Source organism: Pseudoliparis swirei, chromosome 18 (assembly GCF_029220125.1).
Source record: "Pseudoliparis swirei isolate HS2019 ecotype Mariana Trench chromosome 18, NWPU_hadal_v1, whole genome shotgun sequence".
Classification (NCBI taxonomy): Eukaryota; Metazoa; Chordata; class Actinopteri; order Perciformes; family Liparidae; genus Pseudoliparis; species Pseudoliparis swirei.
The window spans coordinates 25,360,564-25,386,213 of NC_079405.1; the positions used below are offsets into that span (position 1 = coordinate 25,360,564).

General features: G+C 43.9%; 2 protein-coding genes across 2 annotated transcripts; one reads left to right on the forward strand and one right to left on the reverse strand.

The window, feature by feature from the left end:
* The first annotated feature begins 6,370 nt into the window (after positions 1 to 6,370).
* LOC130208305 (serine/threonine-protein kinase pim-2-like) lies at positions 6,371 to 23,629 on the forward strand. Its single transcript, XM_056437349.1, has 6 exons — positions 6,371 to 6,431; positions 22,340 to 22,542; positions 22,638 to 22,895; positions 22,982 to 23,162; positions 23,277 to 23,438; positions 23,532 to 23,629. The coding sequence occupies exons 1-6, from the start codon at positions 6,371 to 6,373 to the stop codon at positions 23,627 to 23,629; spliced, it is 963 nt and encodes a 320-aa protein (XP_056293324.1).
* A 74-nt stretch (positions 23,630 to 23,703) lies between these two features.
* Positions 23,704 to 25,616, reverse strand: LOC130208306 (uncharacterized). The gene is made up of 2 exons (XM_056437350.1): positions 25,592 to 25,616; positions 23,704 to 25,373 (listed from the first exon to the last, which is right to left on the reverse strand). The coding sequence occupies exons 1-2, from the start codon at positions 25,614 to 25,616 to the stop codon at positions 23,704 to 23,706; spliced, it is 1,695 nt and encodes a 564-aa protein (XP_056293325.1).
* Between the last annotated feature and the right edge of the window lie 34 nt (positions 25,617 to 25,650).

Sequence of the window (25,650 nt, forward strand, 5' to 3'; positions counted from 1 at the left end):
TTGGTTCAGTTCAGATTCATCGTCACATGACCAGGTGGTTCATTCCTGCATACAAATAAATATATAAATATATAAATAAATAAATAAATACACGGCGATCAAAACATAACCTTCCGCATTTTCAATGCGAAGGTAACAAAGATGTTTTTGGTTATATATTACATCGTATTGACTTCCGGGCTTTTAGACACCATCAACTCCGCTGACAATGGACATTTGATGCTTTACATCTCGTGTTTCAGTGAAATAAGACCGACATTGATAAATGTGTCCAAAAGGTCTATTGTACAAGCGTTTGAATTATCTTTAATTATCATTCCTGAACATCCTGAACACACACATGAGCCCTTACTCATGATGTCACCAGCTTTCTCAACCCTGTGCGCTGCAGATCTGCAGAGCGATGCACACAGGAGAGTCCGCCGGCAGAGAACAGGTCAGCCGTGCCGTGATGTTTTGCTTCTCGTTGCCACGCTGCCGAGCGCCGCTCGAGGCGGAGGAACGAGGGTAGAGCTGTCGCTAGAGCTGTCGCGAATTGCACGGCGCGAATATCTTTATAATTAGATATATATGTATGACATTCATGTTATGAACCCAAACAGCAGGGCGTTAGATGCCGCGACAACCCTGCATTTCATTTGATTTAGGGAGCACGACTTGAGCTTGGCACCATACTTATGGAATCCTTGTCTCAATACGATGTATATCCAACAAACCCTTTTTTATTTAAGCTGTCAGGGCTTAAATATATTTGAACAGAGTGGTAGTTTGCAGATCTTAGTACAGAAGGTATCTTTTGTTCCACGTATGATGAATTGAGTTGGTGAGAGTGGGGGAGGCGTCACTAATAACCAAACATGTTGATTATAAATCAAAATATAAAACTCTTGACATGACACTTCCTGTAAGTCACGCTCAGTGGGCAGAGCGACGGCAGCATTAGATAACAAAAAGTCTACGTTTCATTTTTGAAAGTGCAACTTAAACCTCAGATGATCAGCGACCAATGAAACCTCTTCTCGAACCTGGACCATGCTGACTGCAGAGAGTCTGAGGTCACATTTGAATGAACAGTGAGGTATTCTGAGTTGAATCACAGCCGCATCACCAACAGAGGTGGTTCGCAGACGGATGGTTTCCATGACAACGTTATTTGATAAGCCCTCTCAAAGCGATCAAAAGTGAGGAATAAAAATCCACCTCTTCAATAAGTCAGAGAGCGGTGAGCGGAAACTCCATCGCTTTTGTGCAGTTTGAAGCGTCAGTTTTTCCGCAGAATGGCGGAGGTTTCATCCGGCGGAGGGCGATTGTGTCTTTGTGAATCAAAGTCCGACTGCACGGCGTTCACATCAAGGTCAAAAGAGATGAGTGAAGACGAGTCAGAGGGAATCACAGCGAGACGAAGGGGAGTCGGAAGGTGATGAGCGGGTCCGTTGAGATGGAAAAGTTATTCCAAAAAAGTACATTCTTTCACAACTTCTTATCTTTTAGTAATTTATTACAGTAAATCCGATGATCGCGGGTCGGGTGACACGACTTTACCGATGCAACCATGGCAACCCTGGAGGACAGGATCCCGCATCTCGATAGGCTGTTGCCGCTGCGACTATATAGGCAGCCGCGGTCGCGTAATGCTCTCCACCTCGTGCGGTGGATGTCCACGTGATGCGTTGTAGACAGAGACAAACAAAATAAATAAAAATGCATTTAATGGTGAAAGTGGTATTAGGAGAGCGCGGAGGAAAAAGGGGTCAAAGATCAACCGCTGTCTCCACGTCGTAGAGTCCACGGAGCCCAATTATTACCTGCCTCTCATACTATTTAATCGTTAAAAGTCATATTTATGTTATACGGCTGAGCGCTGCCATGTTTCAAGTCTCGAGAAGAATTAATTGAAGTTTGTATCTTCAATTAATGAATTAGTCTGCATGCAAAATCATTATTCCCATAATAATAATAATATTAATAATATTAATAATGCATAAAATGTATACAGCGCTTTTCAAAGTACTCAAAGACACTTTACATTACTTAATTAAAACATGCTAAAATCTATACAATAAAAATAGCTAATATTTCAATAAAATAAGTGAAACAATAAGAACATAGAGCCCACAATCACACATTAAAAGCAGTTCTGTGTGCCTTTCATTGTACACAGAACACAGAAAGATAACGGTGAAAACAATTAGCCCACAAATTAACAGTTTTTTTCGATTGCTAAACGACAGTGGGCACAACTGAGTCACATGTGCAAAACTCTAACCACAGTCTGCACTACCAACAGTCACCTGAGCTAAACAGTTCACATCACCTGCAAAACTCATTCCAAGCAACACAACTCTTAACACATGGCTCAAAACACGCTCAGTGCAGCCAAACACTCTGCACAGCCCTCCCTGAGGTAACACACACTGTCACTCAGAACACACACACAGTAAAAACACTAGCATCAAACACCAATACAGAAAATACTAACTTTTCATCTTTACAGTTTGAACAATTTCAGTGACTTCAAACAAAGTAATATTTTCTTCATAGAAAAGAGTGACATTCGTTCACATGATTTATAAATTTTTTAGAACATAACAATTCTTTAAGGTAAATGAAAATTAGCAGTTTGCTTCAATAGTCTGTAGTAATTTACGGAATTACAGTAATGAGAAAAAAAAAGGTAGAAACTAAAAGTACATACTTGTAATTCGAACAAATAATTGAGGGGCTAATCCTGCCTCTCTCTAGCATCAGGTCACATGTTGTCATCAACATCACATCTAATGTTCTCTCTTGCCACCTGGGGAAGAACCTTCTGGAGGGCCTGATCCATCCCTGGCAGTCCTCTGGACTTGTGTCCTCACATCCGGCACGCATGGCTTCCAAAAGAGACATTTGGTCATGTGGGTGGTGACCAAACACTTGGTTCACGACATTACATGACATGGTCTATAAGTGGAGCCCTTATTTCATCTGGAATAACAGCTCTTTGTCTTCCTCCACGCATCCCCCTCTCCCTGCCACCCTTCTCCCTCCACGAACCCGTCTTCCTTGTTCTATTTCCAAAATGAGTCTTTCTGAGCTCTACCTATATATACTGTAATATATATATATACATATACAGGACTGTCTCAGAAAATTAGAATATTGTGATGAAGTTCTTTATTTTCTGTAATGCAATTAAAAAAACAAAAATGTCATGCATTCTGGATTCATTACAAATCAACTGAAATATTGCAAGCCTTTTATTCTGATTTATTGCTGATTATGGCTTACAGCTTAAGAAAACTCAAATATCCTATCTCTAAATATTAGAATATCATGAAAAAGTATACTAGTAGGGTATTAAACAAATCACTTGAATTGTCTAATTAACTCGAAACACCTGCAAGGGTTTCCTGAGCCTTGACAAACACTCAGCTGTTATAAATCTTTTTTACTTGGTCTGAGGAAATATTAAAATTTTATGAGATAGGATTTTAGAGTTTTCTTAAGCTGTAAGCCATAATCAGCAATATTAAAAGAATAAAAGGCTTGCAATATTTCAGTTGATTTGTAATGAATCCAGAATGCATGACATTTTTGTTTTTTTAATTGCATTACAGAAAATAAAGAACTTTATCACAATATTCTAATTTTCTGAGACAGTCCTGTATATATATATGTGTGTGTGTGTTCACTAACAAGTCTAAAACAAGACACCTGCTTAGCCTTTCAGCTGAAATTGCAATCCGCAGTGTTTGAAAGGCACAAGGCTGAACTCTATTCCGTTTTGAATGTGTGGTTCACAGTTTTGACAGCAGTGTGTTCGCATTTGAACAAAGTGCTGTACATCCACAGTGTTGTGCAGATTGTGGTTAAAGTCATGGGATAAGTGTTAGAGTTTCGAAAACTGTGTTCAAGCAATGAAAAACAAACTAGAGTTTGGTCCACATGAACTGCTGCTGTGCAGACTGTAGTTAGAGTTTTGCACATGTGACTCCAGTTGTGCCCGCTGTCGCTTAGCTAACGAAAAATACTGTAACAGCCTGTTTCTTTCTGCTTGTGCGTGTGTGTGTGTGTGTGTGTGTGTGTGTGTGTGTGTGTGTGTGTGTGTGTGTGTGTGTGTGTGTGTTCTGGGTGGATTAGCCCTAAAACTTTACAAACTACTTCCAGCCGACTCGAGCAGCAGAGAGAGTTTAGCTTCTGTCAGAGCCATCTGGAGCTCCTTGAATAAAACGTGTTTGAATTGAGTCACAATTTTTTTCTCCAACTTGGCTCTCCGTTTACGCGACGCACAGAAGAGAGAACAGCGGCACGGGGAGAACAAGTGTTGATGTCGTGTGTGTGTGTGTGTATGTGTGTGAGAGAGAGAGCTGGTGGCAGTGGGTGGGTGTGTGTTGGGGGTGCAGAGATTCAGAGTACGAATGTCACTTTAAAATGCAGCGTCTTCCCTCCAGCACACGACCGTTCCTTCACCCGGTTGAAGTCTGATTTCCATTTATCGTTCCCTGTTTGGAGACACACGCGCGACATGGGTTTCATAATGAAGCGTGTTATGAATCGCATGCTTTCAAGGAGTCTATTAAAAAGTTGGAGACTAATGGTGACAAATTGAGTCGTATTCTGCGATTCAAAGGTTTTTAAAACCGTGATGATAACTTCTGTAACTTCAGCAACGTAAGCAAATTATTCCTCCTTCGATTTATTGAGTCAATATACACAGCAAGCTATGGAGAGGCAGTTATTAAGGGGCGAGTGTGTGTGTGTGTGTGTGCGTGCGTGAGTGTGTGTGAGTGTATATGTGAGTGTGTGTGTATATGTGAGTGTGTGTATGTGTGTGTCTGTTTGTGTATGTGTGTGTGTGTATCCGTGTGTATGTGCATGCGCGTGTGTGCTTGTGTGTGTGTATATGTGTGCGTATGTGTGTGTGTGAGTGTATATGTGAGTGTGTGTATGTGTGTGTCTGTTTGTGTATGTACGTGTGAGTGTATCCGTGTGTGTGTGTGCATGCGAGTGTGTGCCTGTGTGTGTGTGTGCGTATGTGTGAGTGTGTGTGAGAGTGTATATGTGAGTGTGCGTATGTGTATGTACAGTATGTGTGAGTGTATCCGTGTGTGTGCATGCGCATGTGTGCCTGTGTGTGTGTGTATGTGTGCGTATGTGAGTGTATATGTGAGTGTGCGTATGTGTCTGTTTGTGTATGTACAGTATGTGTGAGTGTATCTGTGTGTGTGCATGCGCGTGTGTGCCTGTGTGTGCGTATGTGTGAGTGTGAGAGTGTATACCTGAGTGTGCGTATGTGTGTGTGTCTGTTTGTGTATGTATGTGTGTGTGTGTGTGTGTATGTCTGTTTGTGTATGCATGTGTGTATCCGTGTGTGTGTGTGCATGCCGTATACCTGAGTGTGCGTATGTGTGTGTGTCTGTTTGTGTATGTATGTGTGAGTGTATCCGTGTGTGTGTATGTGTGCGTATGTGTGAGAGTGTATATGTGAGTGAGTGTGCGTATGTGTCTGTTTGTGTATGTACAGTATGTGTGAGTGTATCCGTGTGTGTGCATGCGCATGTGTGCCTGTGTGTGCGTATGTGTGTGTGTGAGAGTGTATACCTGAGTGTGCGTATGTGTGTGTCTGTTTGTGTATGTATGTGTGAGTGTATCCGTGTGTGTGTATGTGCGTATGTGTGAGAGTGTATATGAGTGTGCGTATGTGTCTGTTTGTGTATGTACAGTATGTGTGAGTGTATCCGTGTGTGTGCATGTGTGCCTGTGTGTGCGTATGTGTGTGTGTGAGAGTGTATACCTGAGTGTGCGTATGTGTGTGTGTCTGTTTGTGTATGTATGTGTGAGTGTGTGTGTGAGTGTGTGTATGTCTGTTTGTGTATGTATGTGTGTATCCGTGTGTGTGTGTGCATGCCCGTGTGTGCGTATGTGTGAGAGTGTATACCTGAGTGTGCGTATGTGTGTGTGTCTGTTTGTGTATGTATGTGAGTGTATCCGTGTGTGTGTATGTGTGCGTATGTGTGAGAGTGTATATGTGAGTGAGTGTGTGTATGTGTGTTTGTGTATGTATGTGTGCGTATGTGTGTATTTGAGTATGTGTGCGTGTGTGTGCGCGCATGTGTGAGTGTGTATGTGTGTATATGTGTGTATGTGTATGTATGTGTGAGTGTATGTATGCATACCCCCCCACCACCACCCCTCTCCTCCAATCCACTCAGCACATGTCCGACGAAAACAAACGCGCCCTCAGCCCTTTGTGACGTCCACGTTTAATGACGCTCCCGTTGGGAAGAATTGGATTTTTGTTTTTTCACCGACTTCCAGAAACTATTTTGATGAATACGTCGGCGGGGCAGGTAAACTGGATCAGCGCTTTACCCCCACCATCTTCCAAATGGCGGCCCGGCAGCAGCAGGAGAACCGACCCGACTGGTCCGCAGCTGTCGACCATCTCGGTGAACACTGGAGCGTGAATGGGTGATTTTACTCACAGTGAGAATAAGGGGGGGGGCAAAAAATGATTCCCACATGTGGAGTTGGATTATCAACACTCTGCTTCTTATCTGCAGCATCCCACGGTGGCTAATGAGTCTCATTAGAAGGCAGTTAACAGTAAAAACACATGAATATGTGTGTGTTGCGCAGATTGTTGCAGGATGCATATTCAGTGTACCCTGGATGCTCCCGTGTGTGAGTGTGTGTGTGTGTTGGCGACAAGGTCAGTGCGAAACATATTTCACACTTAAACAAATTCAATATGACCCAAAGTGGTAAATCAGTGTGTGGACAAATTGCACTGAAGATAATGTATGAAATAATAGGCTCAATCCAATTTCACAAACACATCCCCCTTGAGGTACGACTCAGAGAGCTTGACTGCTGCTCTTTACTAGCACACACACACACACACACACACACACAGGAAGAGAAGAAAGAGGAAGCAATTCCTTATTATATTCCTACAGATATCGGGGAAATTGAATTTTTACGGGAGCGAGCATCTTTCATTTTGCCACAACCCAGTCGAACAATGCTCGCTCCTAACGGATGTCGTATCTATAAATAATTATAATGTCCCCTTAAGTAAAAAAGGTACGGTAAGGTAAGGATGTTTATTGTCATTGTGAAAGAACATACAACAAAATGAAGTTAGCGACTCATGAGTCAGTACAGCAGCAACAGTAAAAAAGAAAACATGAATAAAAACATTAAGATTGGACATTTCTAATTTAAAACAAGACATTTTAAAGTATAATAAAACATAAAACACAGGCATCAATCAGTGTCATGTAAAAGAGTATTTTGGTCCCCCCCGCAGCACTGTCCGGTGTGAGCTGGGTCGGGTGCTGGAAAAAAAAAAGGAATGAACCACCTGGTCATGTGACGATGAATCTGAACTGAACCAATTGGAACGACTCAGCAAAGTGACTCGTGATTACCACGTCGAAGGCCTTGGGCTGACTCTGTCATGATGGCCCACCGTCGGGCATATTGCTGGGCTGTCTCACATATTGCGATCCTGCACAGATAGATTGCTTTTTGGATTGTTGTTTATAAAAAAAATGAAAAGAGGAAAAAAAAAATCCTTGTCTGCTCTAGTATTTCCATTTGTCACCGGAGAGTTCAATGAAAAGGTCACGCGCACTGCTCCTTCATGTGCCAAGTGACGCTCGTGGCATCACATGACTCACTGAGCGCAGAGCTTGTGTGTCAGTCACCAACTCCCCACAGAGACCCACCGGACCCCAGAGCCCTCCTGGGAGGGAACATTAGAGGAACAGGCCTCGTGGCGACACACTCGCTGGCACCTCTACTCGTGGAGGACGGGGAGAGAGAGAGCGAGAGAGAGAGAGAGAGAGAGAGAGAGAGAGAGAGAGAGAGAGAGAGTTTAGAGTCAAGGTTTTACAAAAATGGTTTTGTGGCGAACATGTTGTACATAATCCTCCTTGGGAGGGGGGGGGCTGGATGAATTTAAAATAAAATGGTGGTAAGAATAATATAAATACAATTATTATAGTGTTATAGTGTTATATGGAGGATGATGATTTCTGTCCGATTTGTGTCCGTGTTTTTCGGTCCTTGTCTGATTGTTCGTATAGTTGGTTGTTATGCTGTTGTGTAATTTGTATTTATTTGTTGTTGTTTTTTGTGAGGTAATGTGTAACTTGTAAAAACCTAAAATAAAATGAATTGAAATGGTTTCGGTTATTTTGTACCCGTACATTCCTGCTTTTATTCATTTTTTTAAAAAGGCACTTTTTCCTTCTTTTTTCTCTTACTTTGAAAGGATTCAGACGCTGCCTCTCCGTGTTCTCCCGAACCGTCTGAGATCGCCTCAGGATCTCGAACAAGCTGTACCGAACACAAAGCATTCATGATGCAGGTCGTGCAATAACAGAAATGGTATTACACCTTCTTCAGAGGAACATCACCCTTTACCCAGTCCCTCTTTCTATCGCTCCGCTCTTTTTCTTTCTTCTATTACTGCCACCAGCTGAACACCAACATGCAACATCACCTCGCTTGTCTTTCTGACTCCTCGCTCCATTGCATAATCTATATTACGCCTCACCACAAATGCAGATTCACTACTGTTCTGCATTTTATGAGCCAGTAGTATCTTTTGCTTTTTTCTCTTCTGGACTCAAACGCTGTTTATCCCTCCGGCTGCAGCTGCTTGCTCCATGGTGGTTGGAGGAGAAAGAAAAAAACTATTTTTAACATATTTTTTGCTTCCTGCGACTTGGTTGAATCACCACTCGTCTTGCATTGCACAACATTAGGCAGATATCATGACTTGGTCCCGTGGAAAGTCCACCAGGTCAAGTGGCGATGTTTGCGCAAACCAATCAGCGCCCTGCTGGCAGCTAGAGGCGTGGTTTAGGTGTGTGGGGGGGGGGGCGGTGGGACAATGGAACAAAAAGAGACTAGCATTGATGCTACAATAGCATATTAGTATTTCTTCATTGACAGAAGAGCAAAATATATTTTTTTAAATGGCACGGTCGGCTTTCTCTCTGATGGAAACCATGTTTTTCGCTCTTCTACCGACTCGCCACGGCAAGAGTTTGACGGGTGGTTCGTCCAATCACCTTCTACGATAAGTGCCTCCTTTTTTCCAAACTGGATCCATCGACGGCTTCTGAGATGGTTCTGTAAATGATTTTGTTTCCGGGGCGCCTGTGGGTCAGTGGTTAGCAACGACGTGTTTCGATCAGGGGATTCGGGGTTCAATCCCCGCCTTCGTCGATGTGTCATTGAGCAAGACGCTTAACCCCTGTAGCTGTGTCTACGGTGTGTGAATGTAACATTTAAAAGTGTCTTTGAGTACCTTGATAAGTGCTTTATAAATTATATGTATTGTTATTAATATTAACACACCATCTGGCCGGGTAAGGTTAGATCACGGCAGTGCACTCAACAAGTGAACATTGGCCATGTCTCAACGTGTCGACCATCAGGAGCGCAAGAAAGCCAGCAGATACACCCCCCCCCCCCCCTTCCTTCACGGATGCTGATCATGACATTTTAAAATGCCTGCGCGCTCACGTGTTTTTTTTACCACGGAGGCCAAAAAATATAAAGGGAAGAGCTGATGAAATGGATTAAGGTTATCGCGTGGGACGTCGTGCTTGTGTAATCATCACATTTTGATATGTGTTAATGGAATACTAAGCACGTTGCACTATAGTGCACAGACATTATCAATTGAGCTGGAGACGTACAGCGCGGTGCACACCGAAACCGTAAAGGAGCGTCTCAACCCCTGTATCCTTTGTCCCGACTCTCTGAAATAATAAGATTCAAGCTGTTAACATGTAAACTGAAGAAAAAAAACATGTATATAGAGGTAAACACAAGAGGCTCCGGATCTGAAGTAGAAAAAAACACATCCTGCCTTTTTAATACCTACGACAAATGGGCAACTTGTTTCCGTGAGACGGTGCCAGATTCGTGGGCAGGAGGTGAGGATTTGAGCATTTGTTGCGCTGTCGCGGCGAAAAATTCCAGCTCAAACAAAACAGATTCAAGGAAGTTAAAAAAATGTCAAATCTGTTCTACCTGAAGGAGTCGACTTCCGTCACTCTCGACTCCGCAGGTGGAAAGGCCGGCGACATTTCAGGAAAAACAAACACAGAAATGGCATCCACAGGGGGGGGCGCTGCTGTCTTCAGGCATGCATTTTGGGTCCTATGGCGAGCCTCCCTCAGGATGTTTATGTGGACCCCCCCCACACACACACACACACACACACACACACCCCGCCACCTGTGAGATCTCTGATGTGCATCAGTGGCTGAATGTTACCAGACCCCTCTAAACACAGATTATGAGACGAACGTTAAAGCCCCCTAACACACATCTACCAATCACGCCCTGTAGTCATTGAGTATCTCTGTTATGTGTGTGTCTCCTTAAATGTAACTATTATTGACTTATTCTAGTCATTTTGCATCCCTTTGTTGTCATTTAGCTTCCCTTTACAGCCTTTTTGTGTCTCTATATCGTCATGTTACATTATAAACTAAACATGTATTTCTTTGTTGTCATTTAGCTTCTCTTTATAGTCTTTGTGTTACATTATAAACTAAACATGTATTTCTTTGTTGTCATTTAGCTTCTCTTTATCGTCTTTGTGTTACATTATAAACTAAACATGTATTTCTTTGTTGTCATTTAGCTTCTCTAGAAAGTCCTTTTGTAACATTATAAACTAAATATGTATTCCTTTGTTGTCATTTAGCTTCTCTTTATAGTCTTTGTGTCACATTATAAACTAAATATGTATTCCTTTGTTGTCATTTAGCTTCTCTTTAGTCTTTTTGTCACATTATAAACTAAACATGTATTTCTTTGTTGTCATTTAGCTTCTCTTTATAGTCTTTGTGTCACATTATAAACTAAATATGTATTCCTTTGTTGTCATTTAGCTTATCTTTATAGTCTTTTTGTCACATTATAAACTAAACATGTATTTCTTTGTTGTCATTTAGCTTCTCTTTATAGTCTTTGTGTCAAATTATAAACTAAATATGTATTCCTTTGTTGTCATTTAGCTTCTCTAGATAATCCTTTTTTAACATTATAAACTAAATATGTATTCTTTTGTTGTCATTTAGCTTCTCTAGATAGTCCTTTTGTAACATTATAAACTAAATATGTATTCCTTTGTTGTCATTTAGCTTCTCTTGATAGTCCTTTTGTGTCTCTATTTAGTCATGTTATGTCACATTATAAACTAAATATGTATTCCTTTGTGGTTGTTTTGCCTCTTGGAAGTTATGTTGTGCCTCTCTGGTTGTTTTTCTCCTCTTGGTGGTTTCTTTGCATTATGTGTATGTCATTTGGTACATGTATTTATGGTCATTGTACATGTCTTTGTAGTCGTTTTTGTTGCATATCTTTGAAGTCTCATGCTCTTGGGGGGCCCCTAGACCCCTGGACATGTACCTGGTACGCCTGTTACAGATCCATCTACTGTTAGTGTTCAGCATATCCACAGAAGAAAAAAGCCCCATTGAAGTCCTGCAACAACTCAGTGGGTGAAGAAAATCCGACATGGCGGGGAGATGAGATATCTTGTAATAATGAGTGTAAACCCAGCTGAGAAGTGAATTGAGCCTCCCGAGGTAGCCTGTTGCTCGCCTCACCCCCCACACGGCGTCTGCAGGTGGTGAGATGCGGTCGACGTCTGCTCGTGGGCAGATTGCCCCGACGTTTTCTTTTTCTGAAGTAGTCGAGAGGCTCTCCATCGACTGGGAAGACGGACTTCCTTCATACAGCCAAAAAAAGTCACAAGTGAACATCTGCTGAAAGAGAATAGACCCAGACTCTCCTCAAGACTTTGCGGCTGGTTGCCATAGTTATGAGAGGCAGTGGAAAAACACAGCTGAATGGCAAAAATTATTAATAAATGAACAAAACAAGCCTCCCGGGTTGGAGCTCGCTCGCCTGCGCGCTTCGCACACAGCAGAGTACGCTAATAACATCCTGCCTAAAAAAGAGACAATAGACGGTGGATGCAAAAATTACACGGCTGCGTGAATACATCACTTGAGTCGTAGTTTTGGACGCTGTCCACTTAGTATTTCATTAATAGATTGGTGTATTTTTGGCCTCTGAATACCCTGCTTCCACTGATATGTGTTGGCAACATGTTCCACTGTGTCTTTAATCCAAGATTCGAAATGACATCATTCATCAAACATTGCCCGGTGCCTCTTTTCTTTATTTCAGACTTGTGTTTAAAGCTGATGAATAACCATGGCTAACGGAGAAGCCAATTGTTCTTTGTGCGAAATGAAATAACAATAGAGTAATCTGCAACACAAATCCTCTTGACACAGATACAATATTGTCTGATAAGGCAGATCTGCAAAGCTGGAGGTGGTCAACATGAATAACACTGACATTTTTGGGATGATGTGTTTAGTGAATTAATATTTTATCAGAAAATCTCCGAATATTTATGCAATTCAGGCAAAAAAAACAAGAAAAAAATAAAAACGTGTTCCACGTTTCAGGAAAAGAGTGCAGTCACTGTCTTCTGACTGTTGGATGAGGAGATCAATACCTCTCTTGTGTCTGTGCATGATGTATGGAGCCGGAGCCAAGAGACACTTTTAGCTGGAGATGAAATAAAACAGCCAGCCCGGATCGCTCTAAAGTTAGGAAATATGCCTCCAGACATCTTATGTATTCACACTGTAGCAGAAAAACAATGTCGTTATGCTTTTTTTTAACGCTCTGTGTGGCTGGAAGTGGGGAACTCTGTGTCGGTAAATAGCAATTTGTAAATACTTAACTTTAGTTTCTGACTATTTGCCGTTCGCTTTGTCGGGACAAACGTGGCAAAATGAATGCACGACCTGCGGGCCTCAACGTAAACGTCAACGGCAGTTTAAATCATTTGATTTGGTCCCACCTTTATTAATCCATGGAGCGTAGTCCCATTGAGATTTACAAGCTCAGGAAAGGTCCTGGCCAAGATGGCAGCCTCAAAGTTACAGACATGAAATCACACGCTCGAAAAAACGCGGGAAAATGTCACTTAAAAGAGATCAAACGGACTTGTAGAATCCATTAGTTATGTCTGTGTGTTCGATGTTTGAGTGTGGAGTCTATCTCAGGTTGACCCCGGGTGGCAGAGTGTATAAGTAGGGCAAGTACTGTAGTTTATATATGTGGCACAGGTGCGTCTGACAGAGGTTGATGTATGGGTGACGAGGAGATTGTAGTTTTTACCACAAGCAAGACACATCAGAGGGAGACCATGATATTAATATATATATACACTCCCGTTCAAAAGTTTGGGGTCACTTAGAAATGTCTTTATTTTTCAAAGAAAAGCACTGTTTTTTCAATAAAGATAAGATTAATCAACAATACCCTCTATACATTGTTAATGTGGTAAATGACTATTCTAGGTGAAACGTCTGGTTTCTAATGAAATATCTCCAGAGGTGTATAGAGGCCCATTTCCATCAACTATCACTCCAGTGTTCTAATGGTACATTGTGTTTGCTAATCGCCTTAGAAGACTAATGTCTGATTAGAAAACCCTTGTGCAATTATGTTAGCACAGCTGAAAACAGTTATGCTGGTGATATAAGCTATACAACTGGCCTTCCTTTGAGCTTGAAGTTTGAAGAACAAAATTAATACTTCAAATATTAATCATTATTTTTAACCTTGTCAATGTCTTGACTATATTTTCTATTCAAATTTCAATTCATTTGATAAATAAAAGTGAGTTTTCATGGAAGACACAAAATTGTCTGGATGACCCCAAACTTTTGAACGGTAGTGTATATCTATATATATTTAGTTGTATCGTCAGTAGGGATATGTAATTAAACGGAAACCTCACCCAAAGAGTAAGGAACAGGATCTCCTCCCCCAGCCGAGTGACCGAGGACAGAAATCCGTCACTACAGGACTAACAACAAAGTAAGGTCAAACACATCCTTTAAACAAAAAAAATCCACTCGTTCGTCGGCCATTGTGCATTCGTTGTTGTTGCGACAAACAAACATCTTTATGTAAATCCGCTACACATCTCATGAACAATCACGGTGTGTTGCGTGCACAGAGGTGGTCCAGCTCATCCTGGAGCGATCGCTTATTTCCGACGACTCTTCCAGCTCCTCGAGCGCACACAGAGGAGGTGATGGTACTCGATGACCTCCGCTGTACGTTGGAGAGGCGTCCGTAATGAAGGGGCCTGAAGCTTCGCCCGGGCATCCATTTTCAGTGACGATTTTCCCAGTTCACGAGAGGCTCTCAGATCAGCCCGTGTAATAAAGTGGCCTCTCCAAAAAGCCACGGCAGGTGAGTGTCATCGTAAGCCCACGAATAGAATAAGTGGGTGATGATAATGATGATGATGCCGACAATGATGATGATGATGAGGGGGGTTTAATGTCTCCACACCATGTTTACTCAGGTTAGTCCACACAGTTACAAAAATCGCCACTCAGGCTTGTTTTCTAAGTGTGGGGATCCAGACGGTGACACGACTTAGATAATAATACTATTATTGGCTAATATTATATAAATTCTGCAAATAGTTGTGTTAATCGGTTACCTGAAATTATCTTTCTTTGAGGATAAAGTCGCAAGTTTGTCGGACAAAATATATTATTATCTGAAATCTAAATAGGGCTTTATTTAGTAATATGACTGCGGTAATTTAATATACGAAAGCCCCATCAAAAATTCATCTTATTTCAAAATAGTCCGCATAAAATCTATCTAGACATAGTCTGATGCAATCCCCAATAATTGTTTCCTGCTATCAAAGTCCTATCGTCCTTTTATATTTTATTCAGCGCCTCCAACAGAGCTTTCACCAATAAGCAAAGTATAGCACATTATTGTGATGCGGTGTTGCAGCAATGATGTTTGACAAAAGCCTGCCCCTGCAACTCTTACCCCTCTTTAGTGATATACTGCAATCCCTTTCAGCTGTGCGCAGGGATTTTCGGTCGGCATATTGATTTGCTATTAACAGATGGGATTCTTTTCACAGCAAGAATTGCCATTTCATTTTTCTCGCTTCGGAGGCGGTCTAATTTATGAGCTGTGGTTTGGGCTGTTAATGGCTTTTTAAAAGATGTAAGCTTGTTTAGTCATCAGATATCCACTGAATGTGGCCGCTGCCTGTCAATCACTTTACTGGGCAGAGACCCTGAGTTATATATGTTTTGGTTTTTTTAGAGCTTTGTCTCCCACACTCATTCCTCAGTAGATTTATAGGAATTTAGAGATGAATGATTTCAAATTCCACAGCTTTAAAAAAAACATTCCCTATGCCTCTGGTGCCATGAGTCAATTTATAATAAATGATAGCACTTTCCTACATGATAGTATATTTTTAATAACAGCAAGTATGTTGTATCTATATTGGTGCTTCTTGTCATGGTATTACTTGGTATCAAATTGGAACCACATATTGTGTTATTGCTCACCCCGACATAAAGGCCAGGACTGTACATTTCTATATGATACTACTTTAATTGGAGCCATTTCTGTCATTCGTAAATGCTTCATTAACTCTAAAAATCCAATATCAACGTATGAAGATAGATCTATTTCACCTTGAAAATATAGACTGTCATAAAAGGGAATCAAGGGAGTCAAAGGTTATGTTTCACGACCTTTGGACTTGCCGCATGTCACAAAATGATATTTGATGTGAGTGGATTCAAATCGGAGGAGATTAATATGCCTTAATGTAGTCAAGTGCAGTTTCCCCCCATGCAATGTTAACAGGGCTGTGAGGGAGTTGGTCAAAGTGGGACCACTTTGCTTGTCACTCTCCAAAGGGTCGGGAAAGCCGAGCACCGAGGAAGCTCCGGCACTCGCCTCTCCCTTTAATTAAAGACTTCCACTGGACAAGAGTTAGCAATTAGTGTCTCCTCAACTACGGTATGTCACTAGGGAGGTGCCCAGAGGAACTCCCACTCTCCCATTAATGTTTAAACTGGCCTGATTGAGCTAAATTATTCAGTGAATCACTCGTCCTCTGTGGGTAAAGTACCTCCTTGTTGGTTTGGTTCTCAGGCCTAGAGTCTGCGTGATTACATGGGCAGCTGCAGTAGCTGTGGGTTGTGCAGTGGTCGGTGTTGTCACAGAGGGAATGTAACACATAGACTGTGAATGGGGAAACTGTTTCAGCATAAAATGTGAAGACGAGGGTCAAAAGTATCGCAATCATTTCAGACACGACGCCGTTTGGCCTCCAAAGTCCTTCTATATTCAACCTGGCACTGATTGGTAGGCTATCACCATTTTGAACTCGCACAGATTACAAAAGAAAAATGGGTACTTGGTTACTTCTTTACAGTAAAATTGACTTGCAATCACAGAAGCAGTTAACCGGCACTAAACGTTAGCAACGGACAAGCTTAGCCTTATAAGACTAGGCCTACATCTGGTTGTCTGTTAGGGAAAAAGACAGTTTCCTCTGTCAATGTTGCTATTTTACTAGGGAAGATAACGCCTATCTACCAACAGGTAATAGTAAAGGTTTTACTTATAAAGGTGGTAAAGAAGTTTCAGGGATTTTGAGAAATGTAACAGCTAGCTTAATCAAACTTGAAGCAAATGTCCTGTTTCTAGCTCGTCAATACACAGACGGACACACGTAGGGACCCAGGTTGGGCATGATTGATACAACAAGAGCCTGTGACTGGCTTTCAGTCCATGGTCAGAGTACATAGGTCATAGGAAGAAACCATGTTGTTGCTGTTATAGTCCCAGCTTCTACCGCTGTATAAAACTATATTTCTGTAGCATTTAGGAGCATGTATAGGCATTATTATTGAATATTATTTTCACAAGCATGTTGTCTAAAATTTAGAATCACCTTCAAAGAACAATCGTTGTGTTTTCGTTACCTTGGAATGAGCAAATTATATCTACGTAGTAGACATCCCAAACACTCTAATTAGGGCCATTCATGCGTTTGGATGCAGCCAGATCCGACACACTTCACCTTGACGAAGATAAGTTTTAGATTGTGCCCTTTTGAGTAACTGGATGATATATACACTACCGTTCAAAAGTGTGGGGTCACTTAGAAATGTCTTAATTTTTCAAAGAAAAGCAGTTTTTTCAATAAAGATAACATTAATCAAAAATACACACTATACATTGTTAATGTGGTAAATGACTATTCTAGGTGGAAGTGTCTGGTTTCTAATGAAATATCTCCAGAGGTGTATAGAGGCCCATTTCCATCAACTATCACTCCAGTGTTCTAATGGTACATTGTGTTTGCTCATCGCCTTAGAAGACTAATGTCTGATTAGAAAACCCTTGTGCAATTATGTTAGCACAGCTGAAAACAGTTATGCTGGTGATATAAGCTATAACTGGCCTTCCTTTGAGCTTGAAGTTTGAAGAACAAAATTAATACTTCAAATATTAATCATTATTTCTAACCTTGTCAATGTCTTGACTATATTTTATATTCATTTTTCAATTCATTTGATAAATAAAAGTGAGTTTTCATGGAAGACACGAAATTGTCTGGATGACCCCAAACTTTTGAATGGGAGTGTATGTTGGAGCTCTGGCGAGAGCCAGGCTAGCTGTTTCCCAGTCTACATGCTACCGGCCATAAGGTCTGCATTTAAGAGCTAAACTTGCGAGTGGTATCGATCTTGTCTTCTATCTTTCAGAAGGTGAATAAACGTATCATCCAAAATGTCAAACTGTTCCTCACGCCAAAACTATTAACTTATAGCTGCTTCCGGAAATAATGAGCAACATGTTAAAAGTCATTTTATTTGTAATCGTTTTGAATCTGCACCATAGTTTGGGTTTTTAGCTGCTCTTGAATGCAGCCAGTTCCTTCAGTCTAGAATCCAATTGTTCTTTTCCCCCAGTCATAATTTATGACCACTTACAGACAACAATGCTACAGATATTGTCACATGTCCACTTCTTGGACTTTATTGCTTGCGATGTCATTTTCCAATTCAGTCCACATTTGTTGGGGGGAAAATGCATTTCATGACCCTATGGCTCTTATGTAACATCAGCCTTTCAGAATGTGTATAATTGTGCCCGGGGTTCAGATTGTCCAAGCACACATAACATCCCGTCTCCTCCTCCTCCCAATTCATTATTCACAACATTCCTCCCTCGCACAGAAAGCAGCCAGAACAGGATGTTGTTGTTGTTGTTTTTATCTGTGTTTTGTCGCGAGTTAACTGACTTGGCTGCATGTCTTTCCTATAACTCCAGCCATTTGTAGTTCATATTAATTTTTTTTTCTTTTTACAAATCTGTCGCAATGTGCATGTGAAGCCTGCTCCGGGTTATCTTTACTCAACCGAAGGCTGGCATTGCTTCTGGCATCCTACACATTTCCCATTGTGTAAACAGCAGTTACCCTGGTAACAAGCACACCGCAATAAGGGCATCTTAGGAGACAAACACATCGTGCTGTGCCGTGGAGGCTGGGGCCATGTGATAGATTTACATAATCAAGGACATTTACTGTACCGACACTCTCGCTGCGATCTCGAACATCTCCACAGCAACAACCATGTAGGTTGTTGCTTTGCCGCGGACACGTCACTGTCTCCGCCGACATCGAGCTCACCGAGATGTAATTCTTCCAGACCGAGGCAGCTTAAATTACCAGCTGGAGCCTTTCCAGGGTTTTCAAAATAAAAGAATACGTGAAATAGCATTGACTCTTAACCCTTATTTTATTTGCTTTGTCCCTTTTGAATTTGTGAGTCTTCCTGTTGCGTGTCTTGTTAGTACTTGACAATGTCAAAGAGTATAATCTCTATTCTCACTATTAATTGTTTGTGCACCCATTGGAATGTGTAAATATTGTACAAACATTGTATGAGTAGTCTTGTGTTTTTAGGTTTGTTTTATGACATCTGCCTCTTGGAACTACAGATGACAAATAGCCTCTGGCACATTTACAGAAATGTTTTTATTAATGTGTACTGTCCCTTATCAAATAAACCCAAGTAAAAAAATTGTAGTGACACATTTCCTCGACAATGTAACTGCTCATCGGTAAATTTCCCCTCTGCTTATTTGACCGCTGCAATGTTTACGTGGGTAATTGGATGAGTTCTCTTGAGCCAACAGATGTTCCCTTGCAGTCACAGCTCTTAGCTTTATTTGCTAACTGAGGAGTTCAGAGGAGATAGATCGATGCCAATAGAAGAAAATAAACTGCTAATTTAAACTTGCTTTGTTTCAATGGGCTGCTCAAAAAAAAGCAGGAACTGTGTTTTCTGCTTGTGTTTGTAGAAGCCTGCACTGCTATGCTTTTAGTTGTTGTTGACTGGATTTTCTCCCTGGATCTTTACAGGCCAAGAAGCTGTTGTGGTTTCAACTCCGGCTCAGGACTATCGGACCATGTGCTTCGTGCTGGGCTTCATTAGAGGCCCATCACATGGTGTGGACCTTGTGTGTGTGTGTGTGTGTGTGTGTAGATGCTTCCCTGGTTACAAGTCAGCCACGACAGCGGCCCCAGAAACAGCCTCGGACAAATGTTGACGACTTAGATTCTGTATGCCGCAAGGAACAGAGCCCATCCCAAATGTAATTACCAGCAGCCTTGTTCCTCTATGCGGCAAACAGGATTTAGTCCGTGGACGCTCCATCACTGAGAAAGTACATCCTGGGCCTAATACCATCTTCCTGTCACAAGGAGGATTTTCTGTCTTTTCTTCTGAGTTAATGTTTTTTTTTTTTTTTTAAATAAGCGTTATTATTTTCATGTTGATATCTGAACGGGACAAACCAGGCACTTCACAGTGCGATTAAATGTTTTGCAATACAAATATATAGGAGAATATGTGCATGTGGATCTTTGTTTCGTTTCACGCGCACACCAAATGACTCCATTTTAAAAGGGCCCACTGAGTCGCCCAATTGTACACATCAGGAACACGGTACTCTTCACAGGGAGTGCTACTCAGCCCGTGAAAACAGCTGTTTAATGTATTCTGTAGCTCTGGAGTGAGCTGGAAGAAAATAACCCTGGCGATGTCGTCAGGGTTATTTTTGCATTTTATTGGGCTTTTGGAGACTTTAAGATTTTTAAGAGGACACTTGTATTATAAGGCAGGAGAATCTAACAAATGATGCTATTGAAAAGCATTGGGGGTAATTAGTAGTATCCAGTTCAGTGATCTCGAACCACCACTAGTGAAAGAAATCTGTGGATGCAACTCTCGTGAGTCCCCCAACTTTAACGAAGTGCCGTTATGTATCCATTAACTGTTTTTTTGGGTATTACTGTACACGCCGTTTGGTTTGCAAAATTGTTGCATAAATATTTATGCGTTGTTATTTACCCAGTGTGAACTGTTTGCCAGGCACTACAGTTGAATCTCTCTTTTTAGTTATTGTGCAGTCACTATATAGTCATAGTGTGGCTTTAAATGTGTCCATTGAAGGCCACCTTTACATTTATTTTCTTCTTTTAAACTGATTGCATAATCAATATTCGTTGCAGCTGAACATGATGACAGTCGTTGGCTGGTTTTCATCTTGGTGTGTCGATGGAAACTTATATTGTTAAATATTGAATGAATAAGTAAAACAAATAATCATATAAATAGATACGATCAAATTATTAAATTTAACCATGAAATACTGAAATAATCCAATTGGTTACTAATTGATAAAGTGGGGGCCTCTGGGCCTCCATACACCTTTATTTGTCGCTGCGTGATTCAGAGTTGATTCTCATGGCAGGAACACACTCACTGCCTTCAGTACATGTCAACAAAAGTGGTTTAAAACAAATCATAACTTTCTAATAATTGAGGGTAATCCTGAATTTCCTGAAGTGAGCAAATGGACGTGAACGAGGCCCAAAAGCAGAATTCGGTTGCAGTTCGAGCTCCAGAGACGGGAAACAGATCCGTCTCTGCTGGTTTCATTTATCTTTCAAAGAGCCGGATTCCTTTCAGGATTTCATCCTTTTCGCTAACATTTCAACTGACAAGGGAAATCTGCATTCTAGTATTTCAGCCTTAGCACTCCTTCATAAGGTACAACAATACTATATATATCAAAAAAACACCTGAATACTTCAGCTTTTCAACGTTTTCTACCGAGATGGTACCGTCTCACATCGTAAAAATGGTACTTGGGTAACAAACACATAAGCATCAAAATATACAAAGCAACTAACGACTAACGTTTAAAACGGGGACCGCAGGCCGGATGAATTCATATGAGAGAGTCGTCTCCCTCACGAGAGTCAGAGCTCACCCGGGTTGCCAGGTTGAGGACTCAACTTAAATTGGGGATGATCGTGTCTCAGAAGGCAATCACTTCTATTTCTGCAGAAGTCTTGGTCTACTACCAAACAATGTTTTGTTAGAGACCTCCGGGGGTCACTAACATATTTTAATAAATCGCTACTATTACATTTGGTTCAAATTGCAGCGATCTATATTCAATTCAAAACAAAATAAACTGAATTGAATATAGATCGCTGCAATTTATGATTATACAAATCTGTGTTTATTCATACTTTAAACGTTTTGACTTTAAGATCAAGATGAATTCATAAAAAACCTTAGTAGGCCTAAATTTGATTAGTTTGGAAGAAAGCCAGCCAGATGACAGAGAGATAGTATTACGCATTGTATGCTTGTACACATAGTATTTAATGCATTTTATGAATGTATTCAGTGGATACCTCCATCTTTACTTTTAAACTGTAAACAGAATACCATTTAAACCCTCATTTGCATATTCGGAACACGATGTCACACTGTGACCTCATATGGAACCCGATCAAAGCCACTTGAAACACACATATATACCCTCAGATATACAGTAGCTCACTCCAGTTTTGCAGCAACAAGGACTAAAGTTGTTACAACGGTCTTCAGCAGTCTTCATCTATAATGGGCAAAGTATTTGGAAAGCTCTGCAGATGTGTGGAGAAGGTCGTCCACCCTGGAGAAGTGAAAAAAGAAAAAACGGGAGGTGAAGAAAGCCTTCAAAGGGAGGAAAATGGGAAAATTGACTACATTCCCCGTGAAAATGTTTTGCTGTCAAACTCAGGGGACAAGATTACCTTCCCTGGAAGATCAAAAAGAAAACGTACAGAAGATGGGGAAAGCCAACAGAGGAAGAAAAGGAAGAGCCTTGATCCCATCCCCTGTGACAATGAGTTGCCGTCTACCTCTGAGGACACAGGTAAGCTTCATGCCCATATGTTAATTATTATTCTGCTATAAATGATTGAAGAGACATGAAATGATCGTCTTGTTTTTTTGTTTGAGGGACCTTTCGTCCTCATTCGTTGAGAATGTCAGTAAACTCATGTTGTGATGTTTTTTTCTCTCATCTCTAGAAAGTATAAACACACCCGAGACGGCTCCGAGCACGAGAAGCCCTAAGAGGAAAGCGGTCGCCGATGACGGACCGGTTCAAAAGAGGTACCGGATTCTAAACCCGTCAGACATCTTTAAAGCCAAGTACCAGCAGCAACAGAAACTTGGCCAAGGAGGATATGGATGCGTGTTTGCTGGCTACCGCAGAGCGGATAATCTGCCTGTAAGTGTTCTTCACATGTTCTTGTACACACATACCGACACACACACACACACGGTCAGGAAGTTTAACCAAAATGTCTTTTTCGTTTCTCGTAGGTCGCCATCAAGCATACTAACAAAGAATTAGCGGCTTTCATTCATGAAGACAGTGATGGGAACCAAGTCCCCATGGAGGTCGCCATCCTACAGAAACTAGCAGAAGAATCAGAGCGGCATTCAGCAATGATTACCATACTGGACTGGTATGATGTGGACGAGGAGCTGGTCATCGTGTTAGAGAGACCGATCCCGGCCGTAGACCTGGGCGTCTACATTAAACTCAAGGGAGGCTACTTGCAGGAAACGGAAGCCAAGGTAAGCTGCAGTAATCAGCTCATAGCCATGAAAACATGCTAAAGCATCCTTCTCTCTGATCACTCAACTCTCTTTTTGTCTTTCAGATCATAATCAAGCAGTTGGTGGATGCAGCACTTCATCTCCAGCAGAAAAACATTTTCCACGGGGACATTAAGGTGGAAAATCTCCTTATTGAGACGTGCGTTACGTCGCCGCGAGTTCACGTCATCGACTTCGGTGTGAGCTGCTTCTATGAAGAAGGAGAGGCCTTTAACGTGTTGTATGGTAAGAAGTCCAGCTTTACTCCTGCTCTTTATTAACTTCACCCATAGGTGACTTTTACATTGAAACAAAGTTCCTCCTGCTCACGTTTTTTTTCATTATTTCTGTTTATTTTAGCTACTCACGTTCCTCCAGAGTTTTTAAGTCGGGGGGAATACCAAGCCGGACCCTCAACAGTATTCCAGATCGGAGTGGTCCTGTTCCACATGCGACAAAGAGTGAAATATAGAGCGGACATGTCCTTCGAGGAGCTGACTAAGACCTGTTGGCTCTCCAAATGTAAGCAAAACATACACAAATAATGTCGGCAGATAAGTTTGTTCATTTGAGTTGGATCACAGGACCTCACCCGCTCTTCTTCTTTCTCTACAGATGGCAAAAATTTCTTTCAGGCGTGCATATATCCGGACCCGAATCATCGTTTCGACCTGGACCAGCTGAAGAATCACCCGTGGCTGAAAGAGTGTTGAGCATTCTAGACCAGTCAGCCATGTTTTGATAGCGAGGCTGGGAGCCACAGAGGAGTAGACTCAAGAAGAGCTTGTCAGATAAAAAAAGCATTTACTTCAGGCAGGTAAATCGCTGATAAGCGCCGGTAGGGAGGTAGGGAGGTAGGTAGCTGAGCAGCCGTGGCGCCGATGGGACACGGGCGGCAGGGAGCGTCCAGGGAGCACCGACGGGACACTGGGGGCAGGGAGCGGCCAGGGAGCACCGACGGGACACGGGGGCAGGGCGGCCAGGGAGCACCGACGGGACACTGGGGGCAGGGAGCGGCCAGGGAGCACCGACGGGACACGGGGGGCAGGGAGCGGCCAGGGAGCACCGACGGGACACTGGGGGCAGGGAGCGGCCAGGGAGCACCGACGGGACACTGGGGGCAGGGAGCGGCCAGGGAGCACCGACGGGACACTGGGGGCAGGGAGCGGCCAGGGAGCACCGACGGGACACGGGGGGCAGGGAGCGGCCAGGGAGCACCGACGGGACACGGGGGGCAGGGAGCGTCCAGGGAGCACCGACGGGACACGGGGGGCAGGGAGCGTCCAGGGAGCACCGACGGGACACTGGGGGCAGGGAGCGGCCAGGGAGCACCGACGGGACACGGGGGGCAGGGAGCGGCCAGGCGCCGGACGGGACACAGGGGGCAGGGAGCGTCCAGGGGGCGCCGACGGGACACGGGGGGCAGGGAGCGCCAGGGCCCGACGGGACACGGGGGCAGGGAACGCCAGGCGCCCGACGGGACACGGGGGCAGGGAACGCCAGGGGGCAGGGAACGGCCAGGGCGCCGACGGGACACGGGGGGCAGGGAGCGGCCAGGGGCCCGGCCGGGACACGGGGCAGGGAACGCCAGGGCGCCGACGGGACACGGGGCAGGGACGCCAGGGCCGACGGGACACGGGGGCAGGAACGGCCAGGGGGCGCCGACGGGACACGGGGGGCAGGGAACGGCCAGGGCGCCGACGGGACACGGGGGGAGGGAGCGTCCAGGGGGCGCCGACGGGACACGGGGGGCAGGGAACGGCCAGGGCGCCGACGGGACACGGGGGGCAGGGAACGGCCAGGGGGCGCCGACGGGACACGGGGGGAGGGAACGGCCAAGGCGCCGACGGGACACGGGGAGGAACGCCAGGGCGCCGACGGGACACGGGGGGCAGGGAGCGGCCAGGGCGCCGACGGGACACGGGGGGCAGGGAACGGCCAGGGCGCCGACGGGACACGGGGGGCAGGGAACGGCCAGGGGGCGCCGACGGGACACAGGGGGCAGGGAGCGTCCAGGGGGCGCCGACGGGACACGGAGGGCAGGGAACGGCCAGGGCGCCGACGGGACACGGGGCAGGAGCGGCCAGGGGGCGCCGACGGGACACGGGGAGGGGGGCCAGGGCGCCGACGGGACACGGGGGGAGGGAGCGTCCAGGGGGCGCCGACGGGACACGGGGGGCAGGGAACGGCCAGGGCGCCGACGGGACACGGGGGGCAGGAGCGCCAGGGCGCCGACGGGACACGGGGCAGGGAACGCCAGGCGCCCGACGGGACACGGGGGCAGGCGGCCAGGCGCCGACGGGACACGGGGGCAGGGAACGCCAGGCCGACGGGACACGGGGGCAGGAGCGTCAGGGGCGCCCGGCCAGGACACGGGGGCAGGGAACGCCAGGGCGCCGACGGGACCGGGGCAGGAACAGGGGCGCCGAGGGACACAGGGGAAAGCAGCCCAGGGCCCTGGAGAAGGGAAAAAGAAAACGGGAGGAAAAGAAAGCCTCAGGGGGACAGGGAAAATGGACTATTCCCTGTGAAAATGTTTTGCTGTCAAGCTCAGGGGACAAGATTACCTTCCCTGGAAGATCAAAAAGAAAACGTACAGAAGATGGGGAAAGCCAACAGAATAAGAAAAGGAAGAGCCTCGATCCCATCCCCTGTGACAATGAGTTGCCGTCTACCTCTGAGGACACAGGTAAGCTTCATGCCCATATGTTAATTATTATTCTGCTATAAATGA

Coding starts and splice junctions, on each gene's coding strand:
- LOC130208305 (XM_056437349.1), top strand. CDS start 6,371: ATGGCGGCCCGGCAGCAGCAGGAGAACCGACCCGACTGGTCCGCAGCT. Junction 6,432..22,339: donor CGCAGCTGTCGACCATCTCG/GTGAACACTGGA, acceptor TCTCATCTCTAG/AAAGTATAAACACACCCGAG. Junction 22,543..22,637: donor GCAGAGCGGATAATCTGCCT/GTAAGTGTTCTT, acceptor CGTTTCTCGTAG/GTCGCCATCAAGCATACTAA.
- LOC130208306 (XM_056437350.1), bottom strand. CDS start 25,616: ATGAAGCTTACCTGTGTCCTCAGAG. Junction 25,374..25,591: donor GCTTACCTGTGTCCTCAGAG/GTAGACGGCAAC, acceptor TCCCTTCTCCAG/GGCCCTGGGCTGCTTTCCCC.